Here is a 26,537-nt window from a genome sequence, read left to right on the forward strand (position 1 = left end):
GAGCTGGAAGCAAAGTCACTGCCCAGGTTCCCATGCAGCAGCCGGGGCCAGGCCCACATCAGGCCACCTGCAGTCTGTCAGTCCATGTGTGTGGAGGAAAGGGAGCCGAGGGGGAGACCCACGGCAGCCAGAGCACCAAGAGGGCCAAGCGAGAGCGAGCACTCTGTTCAGGGAGTAAATATCTCAGCTCTTGGTCCACTTGCAGTGGCCACGCCTACTCTGGCCAATGCCCTGTGCCCAGGTGTGACTGACAACAAGCACCTGCAAAATCCCCCCACCTTGACTGGACATGCATCTCTCTCTGCTGAGCCCCTGGGGAGTGCAAAGTTTTAGCTTCCTGAAGCTGCCCACATGACATGCCTATCATATTTGACCTTCCCTTTGCTCCTTTCCTGTTATTAATAACTAGAGGTCTCTCTGTTCCTCACTTCCGATCTGGAGGGCCCCTTTTCATCATCTAGGCTCACTCCACCCTCCGGTGCTGCCCCACCCCACACACCCGACTGACTGGCTCTCCGCCCAGGCTCACCTCCCCGTCCCCCAGCAGCCCGCCCCGCCCCAGGGCCTCAGCAGGTGGCAGCAGCTTCTCCCCCACTTCATCCCCAGGCCTGGGAGGTGGTCTGCGTGGGGTTCCTTTGGGAGGGAGGGGGCAGTGTTTCCTTGTGTTGTGTTTTGTGTTTTCAGGCAGACATTGTGGTGTATCACCATCCCCAAGTTGTTCATATTCCCAGCCGAACCTCCTCTGCCAAGGCCAGGACTCTGTGGGGAGCAGGCACTCAGCCTGGGCCCGAGCCAGGGCTCACTCCAAGGGACTCCAGGGCCAGGCAAGAGGAGAGACTCATTTCCTGCCAGGGAGCCCTGAGGTTAACTTCCTCCTTCCGGGTGAGACTGCTTAAAAAGGCAGGGAGAGTTTATGGCAGGCCTCTCAGGAGGGCAGCGCCTGGGCAGGGCCAGGAGATGCTGGCCAGGGAAGGTGATCCATGAGGTGCTTCATCCTCCCTCCGGGCCTGCTGCATCCACAGGGCCCGCCTGGGAGGCCCCTGCCCCTCCAAGACCGGGAAGCCAGACTCTCCGACAGGGTGCAGGTCGCTGGCTCAGGGACCCACGGCCCCAGCTGGACCCTCTTGCCTTCTCTCTCCACCGAAGCGGGGAGCTTGAGCCCTCAGGTATGTTCCTATCAGAAAGCAAAGGGCGAGGCCTCGGGTCACAGAACCGAAAGGAAGGAAAATGAAGGTGGGCTGGTAGCAAATAAGGACAGGAAACCGAAAGGAAAGGGGGGGAAACCGCAAAGTGAAAGAGATTTCTGAGATCAGACGGAGGAAGGTGGTTTTATCTGAGGGGCCAGTTCTGATCAGTTGGTGGAGGACAGTGATGAGGGTGTGAGGCCTTGAGCCTGGGTTCAGACTCGGAGCAAAGTGTGCGGTGATTTAGGAGCTACGTCCGCCTCGCTAATGGCTCAAGAATGAGGTGGGGCTCGCAAGCCGGGGATTTGATAACAACCCACAGGGCAGGATTTTTCCTCAACCACGGAGACCTTTGGGTATTTCTTCATTCATTCTCACTCATCTAGTCATTAAACAAACCCACTTGACCTTCAACTATGAGCCACACAAATATTTGAAGAAGGAATGTTGTTCTTTGGCCACAACTCTCATTTTTCTTTAAAAATAATAATAATAATAATAATAATAATAATAATAATAATGGTCTGAAAAGTTACAACAAAGGTTCGTAGTGGTCTTGAGAGGTTTTCTAGCCATGTAATGTCAGACTAACCCCTTCCTTTGATTAAGACTCAATTCTCTCATCTATAAAATGGGAGGGATCATCTGGATATCCTCTATTAGTCCCTGTAGTTCTCACAGTCTGGCATCTAGGATAATCATCACTAAAACGCATGTAACGGCCAGGCTCTGCACTAAGTGCTCTCTATATAACACACTTACTCTTCATGTCCCTCTCTGAGGAGGCACCATCACTGCTCCCACTTTGCAGGTGGGAGAGCAAGGCCGGGAGTGGAACAGCTTCCTCCCTGGGCCATGCTCCGCCTCCCTGGAGGGAAGCTGTTCCATCCCCAGGCCTGGGGCAGGCGCCTCTTCCCAGACCATCCCTTCGATGAGCAGTTCAGCCTGCATGTCAGACAAGCAAGGAGTCTATATTAAAAAGACAGGAGAGCAAAGCAGACGTGGTCCTCGCCTGGAAGTAAAATAACGTGTACAGGTGGCCATTTCAAACCAGGTTTGAGAGGAGCTATAGAGGAGATAGCAGGGAATCAGGACAGACTTCCCTGTGATTCCATTTGCAGGGCAGTGGTAGCAGGGGTAGGAGAGCAGGATGGGTAGGCACTTGGCACACAGCAGGCTCTGGGAGGAGAGGGAGGAGAGGGATGGGGAGGGAGGGGAGGGAGGGGGGGGGAACTCTGCAGAGGAGGCAGGAGCTGGTGGTGGGAGGTGAGGTAGCAGCCAGGTGGCCACTCCCAGGCCGAGCACAGCTATGGGGAGGAGTTGGGCTTTGTCCAGTGTTTGCTCCAGTCTGTCCATCTGCCTGTCTGCTCTAGTGCATCTGCCAGCCCCCGTACAGGCCATCCTCTGCCCACCTCAGGCCAGCCCCTATTAGGCTGATCTCATCTGAGGAGGAGCAGCTGCCGATGGGGTCTGTCCGATGGCTGTCCTGTTCGTGCCTCCTTCTGAGCCCAACTCTGTGTGTACACACAGGCCCAGCAACTCTGACCCAACGGGAAGTTGAGAGTCTACAGAGCCAAGGGGTGCTTCCTGGGGTGGGGGATGCTTGAGGCCATGGTTTGCCAACATGCTGGGCTGGGCAGCTCCTCCTCAGATGAGCCCACCCCTGTCTGACATAGGCAGGCCCAGCACAGCTCCCGGTGGGCAGCGGCCAGCCTGTGTGAGGGCGGCAGGCCCCTGTGAGCAGGAGGTGGAACGTCCATCAGATAGGCCTGGGCTCCTGGCACCCTGGAGCCAGACATGGGGCCAGCCCCCCCCCCACCACCACCACCTGCTGATGGTGTGAGGCGAGCATTAGAAGAAGAGAGAAGGGATGCTGGACAGGTGGCCACCACCCCTGGCTCCAACCACCCTTACGTCATTTAACCGGTTACTAAGGTGATGAGTAGCAATGCCTACTGGCATTCTACTTGTATGAGTCACTTTCTCCTGGGCATGTCACTTAATCTCTCTACGCCCAATTTCTTCCAGGGTAAAAGCCAGTTAATAAAATAATCTGCCTCCCAAGATTGTTGGGAAGATTAAATGAAAGGACACAGGGCTCAAAATGAACAGGCTAACAACAATAATACTTAGTAGGATCATTATCATGATTATTAGTAAGATTCTGTCTCCTCCAGAGATCTCTGGATCCCACAGCTCCCCAAGGAAGATTTCTCTCCCGGTGCCTCCCCCAGACCTGGCCTTAGTTAGTCCCAGCTGCCTCTGCGGGAAGGAATAAACCCACCCCCGGGTCTGAAGTGCGCTTCCTCATGCTCCACCTGCTGGGGTGATTCAGACGGGCCGCCACCTGGCCTGCTGGGTCAGGGGGGAACCAGAGGCTCCAGGCAGCCCCTGCCTGGTCCAGTCAGTCCTCTCTCAGCCACGCTCTCAGCAGCGAGGTACGAACTGAAGATGCTCTCAGCCTCAGGTCATCCCATCTCCCAACACTAGGGGGAAGGGGCTGTATGATGGACCACACAGCCTCCCCCTCCTCCCGCTGCTCTGGCAGAGCCTGGAGAAGCCGTTCCCCTCTGGGCACACTTTTCTCTCATCCTGGAGGGGTTTCTGCCTCCTTGGGAGTGCAGGGGAGGGCAGAGGGCATAACCCCAAGGGGCAGAGCAAGGGACCGTATTCTTTGGGCGCACCCTCTCATTTAGCCTTCACTGCATTAAAGATCGTGATGGCCGTGTACAGATGAGGAAACTGAGGCTGAGACAGGATTGTGTCCAAAGCCCAGCTCTTAACTGCCATGTCACACAGGTGCAGTTTTCACGCCAGAGGCAGCCTCTGCAAACCCAAATGTGCACATATGGCTCAAGCTGCCCCTCCTTGGGGGTCCCTAGGGGCTGGCACTGAGCAAAGCACCCTCGGGTGATAATCTGGTCAGTGAACTGGGAGGACAGTCCCCCTGAAAACCACATGAGGACAGAGCAGGAAGCTGAGCCCTGCAGAGCAGGGGTGCTGGCGGAGCCTCTCCCTAAGTGAGAAGGGGCAGAAGATCAGGGACTCTAACCCAGGGGTGGGAGACATCACATGAGGGCTAGCTAAGGTCCCGGTAATCATTTGGTCTGGCTCGGCCAAGGCATTGGGGTGAGTTCGTTAAATGTTTGACCAAGTATAGCGGGCTAATTTTTAAGTTGATTATTTTGTACTTGAGGCCTAGTGCACAAAATTCATGCACAGTGGGGAGGGGTGTCCCTCAGCCCAGCCTGCACCCTCTCTAATCTGGGACCCCTTGAGGGATGTCTGAATGCCCATTTAGGCCCAATCCCACAATCCAGAACTGCTGCATCCCAACTGCTCTCCTGCCTGCTTTCCTGATTGCCACTAACCGCTTCCACCTGCCAGCCTGATCACCCCCTAACCACTCCTCTGCCAGCCTGATTGATGCCTAGCTGCTCCCCTGCCAGCCTGTTTGCCCATAGCTGCTCTCCCTGCAGGCCTAGTCACCCATAACTGTCCTCCCCTGCAGGCCTGATCCCCCCCAACTGCTCTCCCCTACAGGCCTGGGTCTCTCCCAACTGCCCTTCCCTGCAGGCCTGGTCGCCCCCAACTTCCCTCCTCTGCCAGCCTGATCACCCCCAACTGCCCTCCCCTGCTGGCCATCTTGTGGTGGTCATCTTGTGTCCACATGGGGGCAGGATCCTTGACCACATGGGGACAGCCATCTTGTGTGTTAGAGTGATGGTCAATCTTAATATTACTCTTTTATTAAAATGGGTAGGGGCCAGCTGGTTTGCCCTGAAAGATGTCCCAGATCAGGGTGGGGATTCCCTTGGGGCGTGGGGCAGCCTGGGCGAGGGGCCTGTGGTGGTTTGCAGGCCAGCCACGCCCCCTGGCAACCCACACAGAGGCCCTGGTATTGGGTTTATTTATCTTCTTCAATTGAAACTTTGTAGCTTGGAGCAGAGCCAAGCCTTCTACTTGCTCTGTGGCAGCAGTCATTTCTGTTAGGGTTTATGTATCTTCTATAATTGAAACTTTGTAGCCTTAAGCAGAGGCCTGGACCAGCCAGGGTGTGCAGAAAGTTTGGCTTCCTCCATCACCAGGGCAACCCTAGCCTCTTGCTCTTTTCAGCTCGGGGGCTGCCACATTTCTGTTTGGATCTCTGTATCTACTATCACTGAAACTCTGTAGCCTTGAGTGAAGGCCTAGGCTGGCAAGGACAGGTGGAAAGCTTGGCTTCCTCCATTGCCGAGGAAACACAAGCCTCCCTCCTGCTCTCTGTGGCCATAGCTATCTTGGTTGGGTTTATTTGCATATTCGCTCCTGATTGGCTGGTGGGCGTGGCTTGTGGGTATATCAGAGTGATGGTTAATTTGCATATTACTCTTTTATTATTTAGGATAGCCCTTGAATAGTGTTATAAATACCCTGATGGCCCTTGGCAGAAAAAGGTTCCCCACCGTTGCTCTAATCCCACCTCTGCTGCAGCCCAGCCTACCAAACCCAGGCAACTGACACCCAGCAAAGGGAGCAGAAAGGCTCATGCCCACCTCGGGCTAAGGGGAGCCACACCTGGAATTGGGATCCATAAACTACAGCCCACAACCAATTCCTGCCACCACCTGTTTTGGTAAATAAAGTTTGATTAGAACACAGCGCGTGCAGCCATGCCCACACTGTCCACGCTGCTTTCCTGGGCAGTGGCAATGGCAGAGGTGACTTTCGTGACTGAGACCAGGGGCCCACGAAGCTCTCCTCCCTGTGCCTTCCCAGGTTGCTCTCAGGCCTGGCCTAGAGGAGTGGAACGAGTAGCTGAGAATTTGGCCCCCAGGTCCGTCTCTGCCTGGGTTTGTCTCTGAGATCCTTTCTTCCTCTGACTCTTCCCAGCTGTGAGACCTGACATCTCTGTGCCTCAGTTTCCCCAGACCCCTCACTGAGCTGCTGTAGGATTAACTTAGTGAAAATAAGGCAGGCCTGTTGTCTCAGTCTGAGGAGTATTTCCGGAATTTTAATAAACCAGGCATACGGCCTGCAGCCTCGAGTCTGACATACTTGCTGTGAACACAGGAGTTCACATGAAGGACCCTTCAGAGGAGGAGGCACCTCTGGTTACTTGTTTACCCCACACAGGCCTGAGCCCGAAGGTGGGAAACTCAGGGCAAGAGAAAACTGAGTCCATACAGGCCACACCCATGCCTGGTTCTAGGCCCTGGCACGTGTGTGTGTGTGTGTGTGTGTGTGTGTGTGTGTGTGTGTGTCACACAGGGCTGTCACTCAGTCTCTCAGTGTCTCTCCTTCTTCTTTGCTCTGTTCCCATCTGTCAACCTCTGTCTCAGTCTGTCCTCCCAGGTCCCTCTCCCTCAGACCTTGTCGCTCCCTCTGCGGTTCCCACCCCCACTCCCAGGCGGGCGGGCCTCCCTCGCCGTGACTCCCTGCTCGCACACCCACATCAGAAAGATGCCAGGGGAAACAGAGTGTCCTGCCCTTGGTGACATTTAATCCACAGCACTTCCAGGGAAGAGGAGGAAATGGCCCGAGCCGAAACATCCCAAGAGGCGCGTGAGATTCTAAGGGCTGAGCAGGTCCCCTGGGCGGAGCTCAGCTTCGGAGAAAATGGGGGCCTGGGAGGAGGAAGCTGCCATTAGGATAGAGGCAGCAGTCTGTTTTTCCTCATGATTTTCCTTTTCCAGCAGAAAGCCGCTCTCCTCTCTCTAATGACAATCGCTGCACGTGTACTATGGGCCTGGGTGCCCCTTTCCGTCCAGGGGATTCCCGGAGGCCACGGTTGAGCTGAAAGGCCCCTTTGTGCAGAGGTCTCCGGAATCAGTAGGACGCCCAGCTTCCGGCTCCCACGGGGCTATTAAGAACTGTCACCAGCGACCAGGCAGAGAACTGCCCTGGTGGCATTTTGGCTGCACAGAAACCACAAACACAAACATCCGCTGGGAGCCGGCCATGGAGGTGCACCAGCAGGAAGCAGCAGAGGCTGCCAGCAGGGAGGAGTCCGGTGGAGGCCAGCTGGCCAGCAAAGCCCATCCGGACAGGTGGCCTCCCTGCCCCACGCCCCTTTCCCGCCAGGCGAATGGCATCCCCCTCATTGCACAGAAGAGGGAGCCAAGGCCCCAGGACACACAACTAGGAAGTGGCAGCTCAGGTCTGCGGCTCACAAAGCCCACTCTCTCCCCAAGGTCGCAGGCCTTTCACTGCCTGGTTCTCTCAGGACCGAAACCACCGGAGCGCCCACTGCTCAGCCCTGGCATTCGCATCTGCTGGCCAACTGGTCTGCCGCAGGAGGCGGTGTGTGTAACGGCGGAGAAAGGGGTGCCTGCAGCCCCAGGCTTACTGATGTCCAGCTTAGCATTATCAGGAGAAAACAGCCTCCCTCCCCGTTCCTGTAAACCCATCTGAGGAAAAAAACTGATTGGCCTTGCTTGGGTCACATGTTCCCTCCTGATCCAATCACAAGAAAACTCAGTTTTGCTTGGCCCAGCGTCCTCGGACAGGGTCAGGGCACCATGGTGGATGTCCCCCCATCCAGGAGCACAGGTAAGAGTTTAACCTAGAGGAAGGACTTCTACACCGAGGCCTGCAGGGCGAGGAGGAGTGTCCCAGGCTAAGAGGCAGAAGGACGGTGCTCAGACAGAGGGCCTAGCAATGCGGAGGCCCAGGCTGCTCCGGAGAGTGTCTCGCTCACAGCAGTATCCCCTGTGCCTAGGGCACAGCCTGCCGTCCCACCAGTGCTCAGAGAATGCTTCGGGAATGAAATCCATAATTGGCTGTGTGGCCTTGGACACGTCACTTGCCCTCTCTGAACTTCAGCTTCCTTCTCCAGCTGGTAGCTTAATGAGCCTAGCGTTCTAAGACGATGCAAGAATCTACCCAAGCACTTCCTCCGTGCTCGGCTTGTGCAGAGACAAGGCCTGCCTGCCATGGGACAAAAAGGGCTTATACACGTGGCCAGACCCGTCAGAAGGGGTCCAGGGGGATGGGGCAGGATAAAGAGAGGCTCAAGGACCGCGAGGCCGACAGTGGGCTCTCCAGTCAGGGAGAAGCGGAGCAGTTCTCAACTTCCCACTCCCCACCCCTCTCCCCCTACTTTCCACCCTCCCACCCCATCTTCCTGTGATCACCCACCGAGCAGCTACCCAGCGGGAGCAGAACGTCACTCCCTGTCCCCTGGCCCCAGAACACCCTAACCTGAATAACAGGTTGTGACATCCAGCAGGAACGAGGAAGAAAGGAACTGTGTGGGGTTTGGGTGGCTGCAGAGGGACTTCTTGTCCACCCAGCCTGCAATCCTGTCCCTGGCGCCGTGCTCCCTCCCACCCAGCAGGCCAGGCCTGGCTTCAATGCCAGAGCAGCCACGGCTGGCCGGGCGGGCGAGCCCCTGGGGACTCAGGAGCGCAGAGCCCTGCAGTGCTGAGAGGGTAGTGGGGGCTCATCCAGGGGGGACAGCAGGCCGTCCCTGTCCCTCCCCTGCCCCTGCCCTGAAGCCAGGGTCCCTGCTTGGCCCGGGCATGACAGCAAGAGGCTAGCTCCCTGCCCAGGTATATGCCCTGCCCCAATCGCGCGTGCCCCCCCCCCTCTCTCTCTCTCTCTCTCTCTCTCTCTCTCTCTCATTTTGTACACAGGTGATAGTTTTTCTTTATCTCTGTTCTCCTCCTTGTCCTGGTCTCTCTTCTGTTTCTATCTGTCCATCTCCCTCTCCCCTTGTCCTTGTCTCTCTAGTCTGTCTCTGTGCATGCTCCCTGTGGAATATCCACATCTGTCCATTCACCTGTCTATCCCTCTCCCTTCTGTCTGCCCCTGCCCTTCCCTCCTGTCCGCCCCAGTTATCCTAACTTCTCCATGCACAGGGGACCCCACAGACTGTCCTTTGAGCCTCATCCAGGTGCCTGAGCTCCTGGACTATAGAGGTCACCCCTAAGAACATTCAAGTTATACATTTTTATAGGCAGGGGGTGGGGGGGGGGGGGAAGGAGACATTGGTCACTTGAGTTTCAGGAAGGTAACGTGTACAAAATCTCTGTGGGTGGGGCCAGGCGACCACTCCGCTTCTCATCTAGAGGGCCCTGGAGGGGTTGTTGAGCTAGCACAGAGGGTTTTGTAGAATTCTCAAGAGGAGACCTGGATTTGCCTTTGTTGTCGCTGTTGTTTAAATATCAACGACAGATCCAGCCCACCTGCCTCAGTGACAGGTCCCTGGCTGGGCTCATATCTGGGTCCTTGGTGGTTGGGCTTTGGACCCCATGTCTGTTGAGATAGATTCTTCGGGTGAAGAAGATTCTGGGGGGTTGGGAGATGGGAAGAGCAGTGGAAGCCAGTCGCTGCTCTCAGAGGCCCTCAGAGGCCCTGGGCTGGCTGTGGGGAGGCCCAGACCTGGGACAGTGTCTCCAGCCCAGCACCTCCAGAGCCAAAGCTGCCAAATCACTGGTAACTGCCCAGCGTCTGGGCGTCAGCCTGGGGTGAGGTGGGCCCAAGGTTGACCCTCCCCTTGCTCAGGACTCAAAAGGGGAGGAAACTTGTATTTCAACTCTCCTCTCAGACAAAAATCCCTGGCGGGGGACCCTGTGAGGATGGGGCGGCCAGACACTCACATCCAGATTCCGACTCTGACCCTTGCAAGCTGAGCAACCCTGAGCTTAGCTCTGGCAAGTCTTAGCTACTCCCCGAAAATGCCGCTGTGAGGGTTAAAGCAGATGGTGCACGCACAGTGCAAACCACCCGCAATACACGGGCCCTGATTGCTCTTCCTCTGCTCCATCAGCAAAGACCCCTGATGGTGTCTGTGGGCTCGCTAGCTCATGTCTCTCAGCTGGATGGATGGGTGGGTGGATGGATGGGCGGGTGGTTGGATGGGTGGGTGGGTGGGTGGATGGACAAGAGAATGGATGGATGGGGAAATAAATCAATTCTCCAGGAGATGGTGGCTGACAGACTTCACTTTACTCTCTAACCTCTAACCGTGAAAAAGCCATGATGACTATCAAATCCCAGGGAAGGAGAGGTGGAGGCAGAGCGGGAGAAAGAAAGCCGCTGCTCTGTCCACATGGCAGATGGGGAGGCGCCGATCGGAACGCACGGTGGCCTCACTCAGGGGTCCGCTCCCTAACCTTCAGTCCGCTCACTCAGACCCCTGCTCACCCTCGTGGAAGAGCCAAGCTCCGGTTCTGAGTTCGATTTTCTTCTCTCACAGGCTACCGCTGAGCCCGAGCCGCTCCTCCCGGGACAGGATGAGACCATCAGGTAGGACCGGGAACCAGATTCTAGGGCCCGAGGTTGGGTCCGAGGTTGGCTTGGAATCATTTTCTGTCAGCAGTGTCTGCTGCTCTGGCCTCAGAGGTCACCTGGCTGTACCGGTGACAAGCGTTTAGGCCAGAATTTCAGGAGGAAACCAAGCCAGGGCAAGCCTGGGGATCAGAGGAGGAGACTCCACCTCCAGGCTGAAGGGCTGGGAAACCTTTGGCGCAGGGACCCCAGTGTGGCTGGGATCATGGGGAGTCCTCAGCTTGGGAAGCCCTGACCCTGATTGGAAATTAGAGACACAATATTTGCTTCAAGGAAATCCCTTCCAGAATCCTCATACCACCGGGCTGGGCATGAAGAGAACTGTGCCTTCTAGTCTGTGCCTTCATGCTGTGCCTCCTTCGGACAGATAAACTGAGGCACTGGCTAGGAAATGAACACAGTCCCTGACATCCCAAAACAGCAGCGAGGGAGTTGAGTTTCAAAGCCAATTTACTAGCCTGCCTTCAAGGCCACCCCCATCACTTACTCACTAAGTAGCCACCTCCCTGAGCCTCAGTTTCCACATCTGTAAAATAGGAATAACCAGTAGGACCCAGCACAGGGCTGCTGTGAGGATGGACTGAGATGACGCAGGTGAAAGCTGTTGGCACGGTGCCTGGCACAGACCGAGTGCTGTGTAATGTGATCCCCGAGAGAAAATCCCACAAATAGCCACACCGTGTCCTTGAGGATGAGGGTCCCACACGCCTCCTCTCCGCCCCACAGCATTCAGGGGGCCGACTCGCTCACCCCAAGGAGCTTGGGACCAGCGCAAGGTCACAGAGCTGAATTCAGGGCTGAGGAGAAGCATGTTGCCGACGAGGGGACGGGGGGGTCAGGCAAGGAGCCAGGGCTCTGGCCTGGTGGTTGGACTGGATCCGGGAGCAGCAGCAGCCACCAGTATCCTTGGGCGGGAGGTGGATTGGAGCCTGCTTCTCACCTCATGGAAGAGTGAAGAGCAGGACCGGGGGCGCAGGGTGGCCCATGCCGTGTGTGGGTTGGTCCCAGCGATGGGAAGGGGTCAGGCAGCATGTGTCTGTGAGGCAGAGGAGGCCCCTCTGTCTGGTGTTCCTGTGGAGAGCTGTGTGGTTATCTGTGGCGGCTCCCGGGGAGAGTTGATGAAAAATGTGGGGACAAACGCCACCCCCAAGCCGCCCTGGAGGCTGCCTAACGGTGACAACAATCACATTTCTCCCAGCAAGCATGGGCTCAGGGGCAAGGGTGTCGCCATATTCACTCTGTGACTGAAGGACTTCAACTCAGAGGCCCAGCTCCGGCCGAGGCCACGCAGCGCTGGGCGGCACCCGCACTGGCCAGGGCCCTCCTGACGGCTGCGCGGGCTCACCCCCGGCTGTCTGCAGCAGAGCCGCCTCCTGCCCGCCTGCCTCGCCCCTGGAGCTTCTCTCTCTGGGGCGCTCCAGGAAGGTGTGTTTCTCACTTTCTCTCCCGTGGCCCCACTTGGGAGACGTGGCCCGTCATCATGCAGCACCACCTCCCCTTCTCATCATCACGTGGTTCACACGGCTCTCAGCTGGGGGCCGTGGGCTGGCCCACGGGGTGGATGTGGTGTGACACGGGGTCTCATGACGTGGTCCCACCGTGCGGATCGGGCAAGGACTCCCATGCCATCTCGCCACGTGGCTTTGTGATGCCGTCTGGTGCTGTGGTCTCATGTCCGTGTCTCCTTGCTCTGCAGGACTGTTCCGTTTCCTGGCCTTCATCTTTGCCCTGGTCACCTCGTTGATCTTTATCCGCAGCTATGTGAGCTTCCGCATGAAAACCATCCGTCTGCCCCGCTGGCTGGGTGAGTGCAGCTCGCTGCCGGGGCAGGGCCTGTGGACCTGGGCAAAGGGCCGAGGGTCTCTCCCTCCCTCCATCCCTGGGGACCCTGGAGACATGACAGTGTGGGCTTGCCTTTGGCACCCCGGCCATTGTGGCGTGGGAGGTGAGAGAGGACACCCCCAGCTTGTCAAAAGCCTGGAGCCCATGGGGAACAGAGAAGTGTCCCAAGGCCCTGGCCAAAGCACGTGCCTACTGCATCGAAGGCTAGTTTGGAAATGAGACCCGAGAAGGAGAGCAGGGAGGGGATGAGGAGAGAACTGTCTGTGCATCGAGTGGCTTCCCCCTGCACTGGCTGTCCCCTCCGCCTGGGACCCTCTTCACACAGATCGCCCTGTGGCCAGCTCCTTCTCAGCCTTCAGGTCTTTGCTCAGATCTTACCTCTTCAGATGCCTTTCTGACCTCCCAGCTTCAGCTGCATTTGTCGTCAATGTCATTTCTTTGTTTTTCACTTGGTTGTTGTCTGTCTCCACAACAACCCATGGATACATGGGTGATGGATGGATGGATGGGTGAATGGATGGGTGGAGGGATGGGTGATGGGTGGAGGGATGGATGAAGGGTGATTGGTGGGTGGTGGGTGGAGGGATGGATGATGAATGGGTGATGGGTGGTGATGGTTGCTAGCGGCTTTACAGTCATAGTCTCATTTAATCTGCACAAAGGCCCCCAGGGTGATCCATGTTGTGGTTTTATATGTGGTCTGAGAAAACAGAAGCTTCCAAATTCCCCTTGTAGATGTCAGAATAGGAATGGGAAACCAAGCCTCCCAGATCCAAATCCTATCAAAGGCAGGAGGGAAAGGGAAGTGACTGACACCTCTGAATTTGTCCTCCGAGACAAAGAGCCCCTGCGATGGCAGTCAAACATAGTAACAAGTAGCGGCCCAGGCCAGCCCTTAGCTTCTCAGTAGCCGGAAGCCAGGCACCCTTCTTAACACAAGCTCCCCACCACGGAGTCTCAGAGGTCCCTCCCCTCATCTTCTTGTCAACATGGTTTACACCCATCAGGATGATTTATACAGATGCATGCTGGCCGCCATGTCCCCAGCCCAGGCACTGCTTTTATTGACGAGAGATTGGCTGGGCTGCACTGACGGTCTTGGAGGAGATGGGCCCAGGTCGGTGATGGAGGCTCAGATAGGAGTCGAGACCAGGGGTGTCCTCTGGAAGAGAGAGCCCCAGCCTGAGGTGGGAGAGGAGACAGTGTTTGAAAAGAGACCCCAGAGCTCAACCACCTGGAGTTTGACAAATCAGTACCTCCAACCAAAATTATCAAGTGACTATTCTGTTAGGTCCCAGACCCTGAAGTGAGGACCCACGCCCCCCCATCCCTCCATCTCCACCCCCGCCCTCTCCACCCCCCATCACAGTTTGAACTGGGGAGACACAGAGACCTAATTACAGAATATACAAAATCAAGAGTGCATGATCCTGAGTCCTGAGAAATGCTCGCAGTGGCAGGAAATAGACCAGTGGGAAAAGTGAACTTCAAAACCCGTTAGTGTTGCCCTAGCCAGTTTGGCTCAGTGGATAGAGTGTTAGCCTGCAGACTGAAGGGTCCCGGGTTCAATTCCGGTCAAGGGCAAGGACCTTGGTTGCAGGCTCAATCCCCAGCCCTGGTTGGGGCGTATGTGGGAGGCAACCAATCGATGTGTCTGTCTCACATCGATGTCTCTCTCTCTCTCTCTCTCTCTCTCTCTCTCTCTCTCTCTCTCTCTCTCTCTCTCTCTCTCTCTCTCTCTCTCTCTCTCTCTCTCTTCACCTCCCTTCCTCTCTGTCTAAAAAAATTAATGGAAAAATGCCCTGAGGTGAGGAGTAACAACAACAAAAACACATGAGTGTCCAGCGCAGGAAGAGGTAGCGTTCAGTTACTTCAGAGATCCTTACCCGGCTGCACAGACCCCACCTTGTAGATAATGCATTAATATAGAAGCATATGTATTACTAGGATACACACTTATCTTCTAATATGTTGTGATATATTGATATACAGTTGGTTTCCTTTCTAATCCAATCTATTTTGTTTCCTGATTTGGTAACTTGCAGTCTGTTATGGTCGGAGGCACTAAGTGCCTCAAGACCCTTGGGAATGAATGTATTCATCAGCTTTCCCCAACCACCACAGGTCCATGGCACCGAAATCAGGAGGCTCAGAACTCCTGGTCTCCTGGCAAACTGGGCAGGGTCTTTCTGATGGGCGTGACGAGCCCAGCTCTAACTGACTGAAACGTAACAGGATGCCTGTGTCATGTGACTGGGGAGTCCATGGATAGCGGGCTTCAGGTGTGGCCGGACCCAGGGGCCCTCACAAAGCTCAGAGTCCCCGTGTCCTGCTCTGCTGGTTGCTCCTTAACCTCCTCCCTGGCAGCTTTCTCTCTCAGGCAGGCGTGATGGCTACCAGCTCTCCTGTGCTCATCCTCCCGCTGAGCTGAGACACTTCCCTCTCCCTCGGGGCCATATCACCCCCTCCTCACCCCTGGGAAGGGCTGTCCCGAGGAATGTAACATCAGGACCTCCTGCCTGGGTCCCAGCTGACCCCTGGAGTCTTGGAGGCGGGGGGAAGGGACACTCCAGGGTGAACAGCCCCCGATGACCAATGGGAAGTGTTTCTATGGGCCCCCCGAAAAGGAGAGTTCCCACCCCTAGGATTTCTGTGGGGGCTCTGTCTGCTAGGACTCACTGCCAGTATCAGGGAGACCTACGGTGGAACCCCTGAAACAGTGGGATTCAGTGTGAATGAGACCTTAGACAGTGACCCGGCCCTGCTCCTGGAGCAGACAGCTGGGGCAAGGGGTCAGGAAAGGGAACTCTGACCTGACCAGCCACTGCTCCACCCGTCACCGAGGCCAGGGTACCAGGGGTTCACACCACGTCATCAGGGCTCCCTCTCCCTGGGTCCCCAGCTCTGCTTTCCTCACCGAAGTCAGGCCTCAGACCCTCACAGCCTGACCTCACTGGCTGGGCTCCACAACCTGAGGCGGTGTGGCGGCCTCCACGTGGAGTCAGGGGGAACCCACAGCCCGCACCCAGCCAGGAGCAGGCTCCAGCTTTATATCTGTATGCTTTATATGTTTGTGTATTTGTGTGCCTGTGTGTCTGTATGTGATTGTGTGTGTATGCTTATATGTGTGCTCGTGTGTGTGTGTGTGTGTGTGTGTGCGTGCATGTGCGTGCTTGTGCATGCTTGTGTGTGTGAGTATGTGTGTGTGGGTGGGTGTATGTGTGTGTGTGCACGTTTGTGTGTACTTGTGTGTGTGTGAGAGAGATTGAGAGAGAGAAAGGGTATCAGTGGCAAGTGAGGAAGGACAGAGGAGATGGGACCTTTAGCTCATTTCAGCACCTGCCACGGGAGGGGTCTCCGCTCAGCCAGGCCAGCACCACTGTCAGTCCCCCTTCCCACTCCAGCCCCAGCCCGGCCTCCACCTGCAGGGAGGGCCTGAGCACTTCCTCACTAAGCAGACTTTCTTCTCTCCAGCAGGCCCAGGCTCCGAGAAGAAGATCGGTACGTGTCTCCCAGCATCCCCTTGGCCTTAGTGAGATGCTCAGGGCCGCTAGCCCCAGCCCTCAGGTCCCAGAAAAATCTCCTTTCCAGACCTGCCCGCCTCTCTCCTCCCACCGCCCACTGTGCCCTCTGGCCCCTGAGCCCTGTGGCAGGGACGGCCCTTCCAGCCATTCAGGCTGACAGGAATGGCTGAGCTGTCCCCTTCCCCACCCCACCCACTGGGAGCCCTGAAGGTGGAAGCTGTGCTTATTGTCACCATGGCAATGACCACAAGCTTGGCTCACGGTCCCTGCAGGGGCCCCAGAAGGGGGTGTGATTATCTGTCGGGGTAGAAGTGTCAGTTGTCGAGAGCAGTGGGGCAAAGTGTTCTGGGCTCCAGGAGGGCCACCCCTGCCCGTGGGATGGGTGGCTCAGGGAGGAGGTGACCTTCAGCTGTGCCTTGTGGAGGCGGGAACAGCCTTTGCAGAGGCTCAGAGGCAGGAAGGCTGAGGCTCCCGGGGAGACCTTGGCTGCAGAGTCAAGGACGTGAGTGGAGAGAGCACTGGGAGGGCAGGGATGCTGACACCCCAAATGCTGGACACACAGCTGTCTGATCAGCGAGGACCCCACCCCCCTGAGGAAAGTTCTCAAGAGAATCTCTTCGTCACGGTGCCTCTGGCATTGCTTTACACACTGACCAGGGGCCCGCGCTGAGGGAGGCACTGTGTGGGCCTGGGGCTGAGGCTGGGGCTGTGACAGGAAACCCAGAACGAATTCTGGGTGGTCCTGCACACAGCTGCCGCCACCAACACTGGTCTGTCCTCTCCTCAGAGGTCGTGAAGATCAAGTGTGACCTCAGCAAGCCCTGCCCAGACAACTTCTTTGCGTTTAAAATCCTCAGCGGGGCCGCCAATGTCGTGGGCCCCTCCATCTGCTTCGAAGGCCACATGTAAGTACCAGAGGGCTCCCGTGCTTCCTTTCCTTTATTGCATCCACCCATGCCTTCACTCGCTGACTCAGAGGCTGCGGGTGCAGGCCCTGAGGCCCGCCCACACCTTCCACACACTTCCTTGTACTCCCAGTGGGTGAGCCCCAAGTCCCAACAACCCTAACAGCTTCCAGGTCTGCCGGCACCCTGCTCACTGCTCACAGCACCACCTCATCCGGCCCCCCACACTCCCAGTGGGAGGGGCGGCTGTCCCCTTTGTAACGATGAGGAAACCGAGGGTCAGGCAGGGTCCCTGGGCCAACTGGTGGTGGAGGCAGGACGGGAACTCATGTCAGCCTGACAGCCACACGGCTGGGCTTCCCACGAAGGGAGGTGCCTCTGAGGAGGATTCAAGATCAGGATCCAGGTGTTGACATCCGGATCCAGGAGGTGCCAGGACTCCCAGGTACAAGAGGAAGAGCCGGGTGGTTAAGGCCCCGGGATGGCAAGCTCACCCTCGGGAAGGAGCCGGAGGCAGGGGTTTTCGCCAGGAATCTGAACCTGCTCCACTTGCTCAGGCAAAGCAAGGGCCTCGGTGGTTCATGTACCTAAAAGGCCAGAGGCCGTGGCTTCAGGGCCAGCTGCATCCAGGGGTTCACACCACGTCATCAGGGCTCCCTCTCCCTCGGTCCCCAGCTCTGCTTTCCTCACCGAAGTCAGGCCTCAGTGTGTGGGAAGGTGGGGGGCCACAGCTGGTCCGCACCTGGGCCCCACCCAGCACCCGGTGGGGGCGAGATCGCCCCACCTGAACTGCCCCGTGAGCGTCCCCAGGACACATGGCTGTGCCCGGCCTGCACTGCGGCCAGAGGCTGAAGCCTGGGAGGGAGGGCGGTCCTAGAACCACCGGCCGGAGACGGAGGCCAGTGTTCCCAAGGACACGAAAGGCAGGAGGGGGACCCTGGGTCCTTTGCTCCGAGCCCGAGTGACTCCTCGGAGAACCCAGCCCTCCGCCGGGTCCGAGAGGAACACGGCCTGGCCCTGCCGGGCACCTGCTGGCGCTCTGCCGGGCACCGCGTGGGCCTCTCCGAGTGCCCAGCGGCAGAGCAGTGTTCACTCCGCACTGGGACCCACCGTCCTGTTCTGTTTCCTTTTCTTCTTCAGGATCATGAGTCCTGTGAAGGACAACGTAGGCAGAGGCCTGAACATCGCCCTGGTGAACGGTGAGCTGCTGGGTCCGCCCCCCATCAGACCGTCCCACTGTGGGAGGACCTGGGGGCCCTGGGTGCACTTATTCAATCCCTGCCACGCGCCCCGGGTCAGCCGTGGTGGCAGGCAGGCAGGGAGGCCCGCGGGCCTGTGGGAACAGAAGGTATGAAGGGCCTGGCCCTGCCGTGTGTGTGTGTGTGTGTGTGTGTGTGTGCGCGCGCGCGTGCGAGCGCACGCCTGCCCCCCAGGAGACATGCTTCTCCCTGGGGTTTAAACTGACACCACGAGACCTTGAGAGACAAGGATGACAACATGAGCTGGGCGCACACCTTCATTCACTTATCCAGCCACGGCCTCTGGCCTTTTAGGTCTCAGAGCTCCTTCAGGCTGCAGAAAATGCTCCGGCCGCCCCTGACCAGGCTGAAACCTGCTCGTTTTCTCTCCGCTCCAACTGGGCCCCTGCCCGAGAAGACCTCTCAAAAAGTCTCTGAAGACAGGGGTTCAGGGACCTTCCTCCCCACCTCACAAAGTCCGAAGATGAAAACAACTATCAACGATACTAAAAGCTAGCACTTAGTGAGCATTCACTACGGGCTCGCTATTCCATCACCGTGCTAGCATGGCACGATGCTCAGTGTCCCCATCGCCAAGTGGACAAATGGAAGCTCAGAGAGGTTAGGGCGTTAGGCGACTTGCCCCAGGTTACACAGCCAACCACATCATCTAGATTTTAACCCGGATCTGACTGGCCCCAGGTCTGCATCACTCAGCTGAACTACCTCCCTAGACTAGAAATGTCTCTGCCCAAGTACACAGCACCTACTGTGTGCCCGCTCTGCGCAAGGTCAGGGCCTCTGCACAGGGAGCCAGAACAACACAAGGACTGTCAAAGGCTGGTGCTTTGCAACCTTTAAGGGGGCAGTTACTCTGAGGAACTGTTCAAACTATATCTCCTCCCTCTGATTCCAAAAAACTCCGCAGATGGGCATGGTCTCAGTTTAACAAAGTCACATTCCGGTCCAAGAGGCCCAGGTGAAGTGCCTAGGGGCTTGGGCCGCAGTGGCTGGAAGAATCCCGGAGGAGCTGCCATGTGAGCTCCATCCCCCACCCCCACCCCCACCCCGCGGGAGACCCTCCACTCCCTGGGCCCAGCCCCCACTCTCTTCAGGAGCCCTGGACCTGCTATTGGGTGGTAGGAGGAAGGACCCCCTATGAGACTATAGGGCTGCCATCCCCTCTGCAACACCTCCATCTAGTGGCACAGAGCAAGACTGCACGTCTCCTCCAGAACACAGGGTTCTCCGTAGGTCTGGACCCTTTGTAGAACCCACAACACACCATTGAGATTACTGAGCTCAGGACACCGCGTTCGGTTCACCCCACTGCAAATCCCTTTCCCTTTAAGTGTCAGAGGACTCAAATTGCAGAGCTCCGACAAAGGTGGGAATAAAGATGATAATTGTGGTTATTTTCATGACTAGTTTGTAGCTAAATTGTATTTTGCATGCTGACTATCTACTTTAAATACATCTTATTTGGTTCCCAAAGCCCATTGTTCAGATGAAAAAAAAAAAAAAAAAAGGTCAAAATGCTCAGTGGTGCATTAGGAAGTGGAAAGGCAGAACACAGACCCAGATCAGTGGAGTTCTGTTCGATCCAGGAGACCTTCCTCCATTATGTTGTACCATTCACATCAGCTCAGAAAGTTACTTAGACCTGCATGCTTTCTTCAGGACCTGGTTTTGTCTCATTATTATTCTACTAGAGGCCCGATGCTCAAAGACTCATGCAAGAATAGGCCTTCCTTCCACCTTCACTCCAGGCCAGAGCCGCCTTCCGCCTCTCGCCTTGTGTCAATTTGCATATTCCCTTATTATTGGCTGTGGGTGCGGCTGTCTTTATCGTGGAGTGATGGTCAATTTGCATATTCCATCTTTATTAGATAGGATCTTTAGACCTTACATTAAAAAGTACTCATTTTCCAGCAAATGACGGGCAGAATGACACAGCACAGCAACTAATAGTTCTGCTCTCTCACCCCTCAGGAACCACGGGGAAGGTGGTGAGACAGGACAGTTTCGACATGTACTCCGGAGGTAGGTGGGCGCCTCTGTTGGTAATGAGGTCACGGTGGGCTGAGCTCCTTCCTGTGGCGAAAGAGCTATTGGGGTGCCAGGGGGGGCCTGGCTCTTGTTTCCACAGAAGACAGCCAGGAGGAGGCGTGATGGGGGTTCACGCTGTCCTGCAGCCTTTGAAACGTGGTGATCTCTGACAGTGTCAGCGGAGAAGTGAGATGGGGAAGGGAAAGCAGCCAGTACATGTGTTATCAAGAGACTGAACACGGCAGGCAACTGGAACTCGGGGGCCAGAGTCGAATACACGCCTCAGAGATATCCCCAGCTCCCACCCCTCATTCCGTCGCACTTCCACACTCTGGCCTGGCCCAGGGTACAAAAAAGAGTATGGAGGCCAAAGAAGACCTTCTGGGAAAGACATGGTGGGGCTGGAGTTGGAGGCCAGACATGTGTGCAACTGACATGCTAAGAACAAGGGATAGGGCCCAGTTTGCTCTGCTAGATAGAGGTGTTTACTTATTCATTTTAATATATTTTATTGATGTTTACAGAGGGGAAGGGAGAGGGATAGAGAGTCAGAAACGTTGATGAGAGAGAAACATCAATCATCTGCCTCCTGCACACCCCCTACTGGGGATTTGTCCGCAATCCAGGCGCATGCCCTCGACCGGAATCAAACTTGGACCCTTCAGTCCGCAGGCCGATGCTCTATCCACTGAGCCAAACCGGTCAGGGCGAGGGTGTTTATTTTAAGGCCACAGGGGTGCTTCGTGGGTGCGGCCTCCTGGGCCCAGAAAGGTCAGCTGTGAGGCCCCCACTGTCGTTCTGCAGCGTCTTCTCTCTCTGCTTCCTGAGCTTCTCTGACACGGCCACCCCCTAGGACATCCCAGTCCTCCTGGCCCTGAGCAAACCAGGCCCCCGCACAAGTTGCTCCATATCCAGAGAGCCATCAGCATCATTAGAATTTCCTTTAAATCGTGCCGTTTTTTAATCTAAATACATATATCGTAAAAGGAAATTATATCATTGTCCTGAGTAGAAAGACATTATGGCTTTTTTGGCCATAAAAGTAAGCACAACAGGAACAGATCAGGGTCCTCGAGGAAGCAGTGAGCTGGTGCCCTCCTCGCCCCCAGCCCAGCCCGCCTCGGCCTGCTCTGGGTCGGATGCACCACCTTCACAGTGCAGGGCGGTGAGAAAGGTGCAAACGGGACGGGGCCTGCTCCTTCATATACACAGGCGAGCTGTAGGAGCCTAAATCCTCTCTCTGTGACCAAGTTACTTGCAGTCCAGTGAGTGTGCCCCCCAAAGACACCCAAATCGCTAACTCAAAAAGACACATGCACCTTAGGTTCATTGCAGCGTTATTTACAGTAGCCAACACATAGAAGCAACCCAGATGTCCATCAGTAGATAAACACATAAAGAAGATGTCATTATTACCCTGAAATGTTACTCAGTGAGATATTACTCGGCCATAAAAAAGGAATGAGATCCTACCATTTGTGACAGCAGGGGTGGACCTACAGGATATTAGGCTAAGTGAAATAAGTCAGACAGAGAAGAATCCCGCACGATTTCACTTATATATGGAATCTAAAAACAAACGAACAAAAGACAGAAACAGACTCACAGACACAGAGAAAAGCCGACAGTTTTCAGCGGAGGGAGGGATGGGATGGCTGAAGATGGTGCCGGGGAATAAGTTTATGACAAAACAAGTAAGTCACAGGGGTGCAGTGTGCAGCTCAGGGAAAACAGTCAGTAATGTTGTAGTAACTTTGTACGGTGACCGGTGGTTAGTAGACTTACCGTGGTGTCACTTCATAAGGTATATGAATGTCAAATCATGGTGTTGTACGTGTGAAACTAGTATTATATGTTAACTATACTTATTTTTAAAAATTAAGGCAGCAAGACCAGCGAGGCTCGTAGCCACTGCAGAAGGGGGTGTCGGGGAGGGGGGGGGATGCAAAGAGCCCCGGGCTCCTGAGAGTCGACTGACCTCCGACCCCCAGTGGAAGTCCCCAGGGCCCTTCCACCAGTAGTTCTCACCCCAGATGCACATCCGGATCACCTGGGAACTTGCAAATTCCATAACAGGGGCCAGACCACCTGAGGGGGGCGCTCTCCCCCCTCAGTGCGGGAGCACCACCCCGGGAGGCCACTCCTGGGTCACCAGGGCGGGGTGTGGGAGCGAGAATGGCCAGCGGTCTCTCCCTGAGTGACCACACCTTGCTCTCCTTGTTCCCCCAGATCCTAAGCTCCTGGTGAAATTCCTTAAAGCAATTCCAGAGGGCGTGCTGGTGCTCGTGGCCTCCTACGATGACCCGGGGACCAAGTAAGTGGGAACCCTCCCTGCCCTCTCTCGCTCCCCACAACCCGGTCTTCCGGCAGCTTCTCCTAAGGGAATCGCAGACAAGCGCAGAGAGAGGTTCTAGGAAGTTCATTGCAGCCTTGGTTACAATTGTGATGAGCTGGACACGTGGTTACAGAAACCAGGGCATGCGGTGACATACGACACGTTTCTATATGCACCGAGGAGGATATACTGCATCAAAAACGGTGCTGTAGAAAGCAGTTAAGGACATGGAAGGACACTCATCCTTTAGCATTTTTTATTTCATTTTTGATTGCAATTTGTAATTCCACACTGTTCTGTCCTGTTTCAGGAGTTCATCCCTTAGTATTAAGTAGGGGGGAAGCTGGTTACAAAGGAGTTGGTATAATCCCCCAGCACAGGGGGAATTACAGGATCCCTGGGGTGGCTCAGGGACAGGAAGGAAATGCATTAAAACTTTGCAAAGATGGTGTCCAGAGGGCGAGGCTGGAATAATTTCGGTTACTTTGTGATGTTCCACATTTTCCGAAGGGACGCCGATTGCATTGTAAGCAGGAGTGAACCTTTCTAACACCTCCCAGCTCGCATCCCCCCAGCCCCCCTCTGCCTTCAGAGAGGAGTCCCGCAGGCCCCGCCCCCCTGCTCCTCCTGGCGACTCGCAGCCTGCGGGGGGGGGGGGGGGGGGGGGGGGGGGCGGGGGGATGGGGGGGCCCTTCTCCGGGCCGAGCTGACCGTCCTCTGTCCGCTGCAGGATGACAGATGAACTCCGGAAGCTCTTCTCCGACATGGGCAGCTCCTACGCCCAGCAACTGGGCTTCCGCGACAGCTGGGTCTTCTTGGGGGCCAGAGACATGAGTAACAAGAGCCCCTTTGAGCAGGTGGGTTCCTGGTGACTCCCGGCCCAGCGCGTGAGGGGCTGGGCCCGGGTGGATGGACAGTAGGGGGCGGGGTTTGGGGAGGACACACAGGGTAGTGTGGGGAGGGCCATCTGGCTGTCACCCACCCCAGAGGTCAGGGTAGCCTGATTGGCTCATCCCAGAAAGAAGTCCGTGGTTTTCACCACTTTGCCAGGGTATTATATAAATGCATAGGCACATGGCTGAGCCCCAACAAGGAGGGGGAGGGGAAAAGCAGGGTACCAGGCAGGTGAGGCGTGGGAGAGAGAGAAACATGTGGAGGTGAAGCCTGCATGGTGTGGGGCGGGGAGCCCAGCACAGGGGCCAGGATACTTCACCTTCTCCCCCTGTCCAAGGCGGTTCCCATCTGTGCACCCCCTGCCCAGAACCCCTCTGAAACCTGGGGGGCCTGGCCAGGCCTTCCCCGGGGTGAGGAGAACGCACAGCTCTGCCCAGCTCCGAGACGGGGCACTGAGGTCACTGAGTCAGACATGCAGGGCCACTGAGAGGACTCTGTCCTGGGGGCGGCGGGGAGCTATGGGAAGCTTAAGCGGGAGAGTGACAAGAGCCGATGGATAAAGAACGCCTAGCATTCAGCAAGTTCCCCCAGGGTCCTATTTAGGAGCCTCCATAAGGTGGGTACAGTTACCGTCCCATCTCACGGAGGTGGAGCAGGGCCTCGGAGAGGCTGTAGCCGGTTGCTCGGTCTCGGTGAGCCAGATGGAGTTCTCAGCCAGGTCTGTTGCCTCCACAAAGGCCTGCTGTTCTGGCTGCTTTCAGAACGGCAGCCCTGGCTGAGCCCAGAGGGCTCTGTGGGCGGGACCTCCGAAGGCAGGGAGGAGACACCGAGGCAGCCTGGAGGGGCAGGGCTGCGGAGGCAGAGCCGGGCAGAGTCAGAGGCGCGTGCTGAGGCCACCATGGGGCTGCAGGTGTTTGCCTTGTCTGGAAAACGTGAGCCTGGCTCATAGGCATCTGCTTCTAAGAGAATGCATCCTAATTAGAAGTTACTTTTTAAAAATAAGAAATAAGACAAACTAGCTGGAGGTGAAAGGAGATGCGCCTCTGGGTGGAGAACACGGGAGGCAGGGGCCAGGGTCCCCAGAACACCCCTGTGGGAGGTCCGGGGTGGGGGGAGGGCGAGACTTTTTAGGAAGATGCAGGGCAGGTGCTGTTCTTCCCTAAAGCACAGCATAGACCATCCAGACAGCAGAGAGGAAGCGCAGCACCATCCTCTCCCTGAAACGTATGATCAGCTGCCTGAGGCCCAGCGCCCATCAATGAGCTGAAGACCCAGATGGGTGAAAGCCATCGTGTCATGTGACCCCACACCTGGGAGCCGAGTTTTAGAGGAGCAGCATCTAGATTCTATTCTTTCGAACCAAGGGTTAGCCGCGACTCCTCCAACCGTAGGCTTTGCCATTTACAACTTTTTTTCCAAAAACTAAGCCTGGGCATTTTAGACACAATCTTAAGTGGTTATATCCCCTTGGGTATGTGGCAATTATAGGAATTAATATTACACAGCGGTTCCACCACGTACCAGCAGGATGGCCATAAGTAGTTACCTTGGCCCCATGTGCCTCCGTGTCTCCATCTGTGTCACGGGATGTTAATAGTGTGCACTTCTTAGGGCTACTATGAGGATTAACTACCTAAGATACTTCGCACCTGACATAGAACAAGCCTTTAATAATTGCTAGGAAGTTTTTTTTTTTAATTGTTATTATTTTGGATGCTCCAGAGAGGCTGGTAGAGGATTTGGGAGAGAGCCTAAACTCTGCAGTCCCACCCCCACTCTTGGTGTCCCCATCGCCCCCCCCCCCCCCCCCCCCCCCCCCCCCCCCCCCGGACAATCAGTGACTGGACTCGGATCCCATCTCTGAAATCTTGGGCAAGTTGTATCCCCTCTGGGGCTGTTTGCCCAGACTAGTAGTACTCAGCCTTGTCCACCAGGGGGCGGTGGTGAGAATGAAGTAAGTGAGCACCAGGCAAAAGCAGGGGTGAGCTCTGCGCAGCCTCCCCATTACCGCGGCCTCTCCCTCCTCTCGCCTCTAGTACTTAAAGAACATCGGCAACAAGAACAAATACGACGGCTGGCCGGAGCTGCTGGAGCTGGAGGGCTGTGTGCCCCGGAAGGTGTTTTAGGGCTGCGGCTCCTCCTGGCGGCCGCCAGCGGGACTGGATGGAGCTGAAGGACAGCGGGCAGCGGGCAGCGGAGGAGGACAAGGAGGAGGAGAGGAAAGAGGAGGAGGAGGAGGAGGCCGGCCAAGCAGCATGAAGGTGCTGAGGATCCCCGCACTCTCGGCAGCTTCTCCTCCCGGCGACCGAAAGCCCCGATGGGCGATGGGCGATGGGCGATGGGCGGAGGCAGCTGTCCCGCCCGGAGGTGGCCAGCCGCGGACGGTCCTTCGGAGCCGCTGTCGGCGGAGAGAGCAGGTGCTTTCCGGGGACTCTGCCCGTGGCCCCGAGAGAGGGGGACTGCCGCACCGGGCGGAATTAAATTGTGTTTTGCTCATGTTGAATGACCTTTCTGGCCACTCGGTGTGCAGCGTTTCTCCCTGAGATGGAAAAGGCCTGGATGGGGGTTGCTTGGGCTCCACCTTCAGACAAGGTGGTGACAGCTCCCCGGGCCTGGGCTGCAGCCAGGAAGGAGGCGGATGGCAGAGGGGTTTCCGTGTCGGCAGGAGAGATGCCGTGGACCCCAGCACAGGGTGTGAGACCCCCGAGAGCAGAGCGAGGGCGGGGCGCAGAGAGCATGCACCTGCTGCTGGAGAGGACAGGGACGGGGGCGGGAGGGAGCTCACAGGGGCCTGGAGGGCAGGCCTCAGAGGGAGCGTCCTCGCTGTGTTCCCCAGGTACCCAGGCGCAGCCCTTGGGTTTATTTAGAAAGTGATTCTGGAAAACAGAAGAGAAGGCACATAAAGACTGTGTGAGCGAGTGGAGCTAGCCTATGGGCACACCCCAGAGATCTCTCCGGGAGCCGGGGTCCTCGTGCGCCCCTCCCCTCTGTTGATATTGGCGGTCATCTCAGCTTCACACCGTGCTCAGCCCAGAGCGGTCCTTCCCAGCCACTGGCGCCCACTGACGTGATGAGAATATCCCTAGGGCTGGACCACGGGTCTGCAGGAACTGCCGCTGAAGTCAGCTCTCCGAGGGAAACGCTCGGAGTGAGGGAGCCGGCGGGAGAGGCACCCGCTGCTGCTCACTGGGAACACGAGGCCCAGACTGCCGCCATGCACCGCCCCGCCCACCCCGCCGCGGGCAGGGCCCTGTGGCCATCCTGCGGGTGGGCTACGGGAAAGGAGCCCAACA

The 26,537-nt window shown here is 56.7% G+C and overlaps 1 protein-coding gene across 3 annotated transcripts; it reads left to right on the top strand.

Annotated features, from left to right (window-relative positions):
• The first annotated feature begins 857 nt into the window (after nt 1–857).
• Nucleotides 858–25,740, top strand: FAM3D (FAM3 metabolism regulating signaling molecule D). Of its 3 annotated transcripts, none has more exons than XM_084903148.1 (10): nt 858–1,166; nt 10,366–10,415; nt 12,154–12,261; nt 15,774–15,800; nt 16,611–16,728; nt 17,869–17,927; nt 19,959–20,009; nt 22,245–22,329; nt 23,081–23,207; nt 25,281–25,740. In XM_084903148.1, the coding sequence occupies exons 2-10, from the start codon at nt 10,403–10,405 to the stop codon at nt 25,368–25,370; spliced, it is 678 nt and encodes a 225-aa protein (XP_084759274.1). In that variant the 5' UTR covers nt 858–1,166; nt 10,366–10,402; the 3' UTR covers nt 25,371–25,740. The 3 variants fall into 3 exon arrangements, with proteins under 3 accessions (XP_084759274.1, XP_084759275.1, XP_084759276.1); XM_084903149.1 differs by having other exon boundaries at nt 15,777–15,800; XM_084903150.1 differs by lacking the exon at nt 15,774–15,800.
• The last annotated feature ends 797 nt before the right edge of the window (nt 25,741–26,537 follow it).

The sequence above is a fragment of the Pipistrellus hanaki genome (assembly GCF_964339955.1).
Source record: "Pipistrellus hanaki genome assembly, chromosome: 13".
NCBI classification, from domain to species: Eukaryota; Metazoa; Chordata; class Mammalia; order Chiroptera; family Vespertilionidae; genus Pipistrellus; species Pipistrellus hanaki.

What these genes read in the sequence shown, in the direction of transcription:
- FAM3D (XM_084903148.1), top strand. An exon ending in AGGCTCCGAGAAGAAGATCG is followed by an intron (nt 15,801 to 16,610) that starts GTACGTGTCTCC and finishes TCCTCTCCTCAG; the next exon opens with AGGTCGTGAAGATCAAGTGT. An exon ending in TTTCGACATGTACTCCGGAG is followed by an intron (nt 20,010 to 22,244) that starts GTAGGTGGGCGC and finishes TTGTTCCCCCAG; the next exon opens with ATCCTAAGCTCCTGGTGAAA.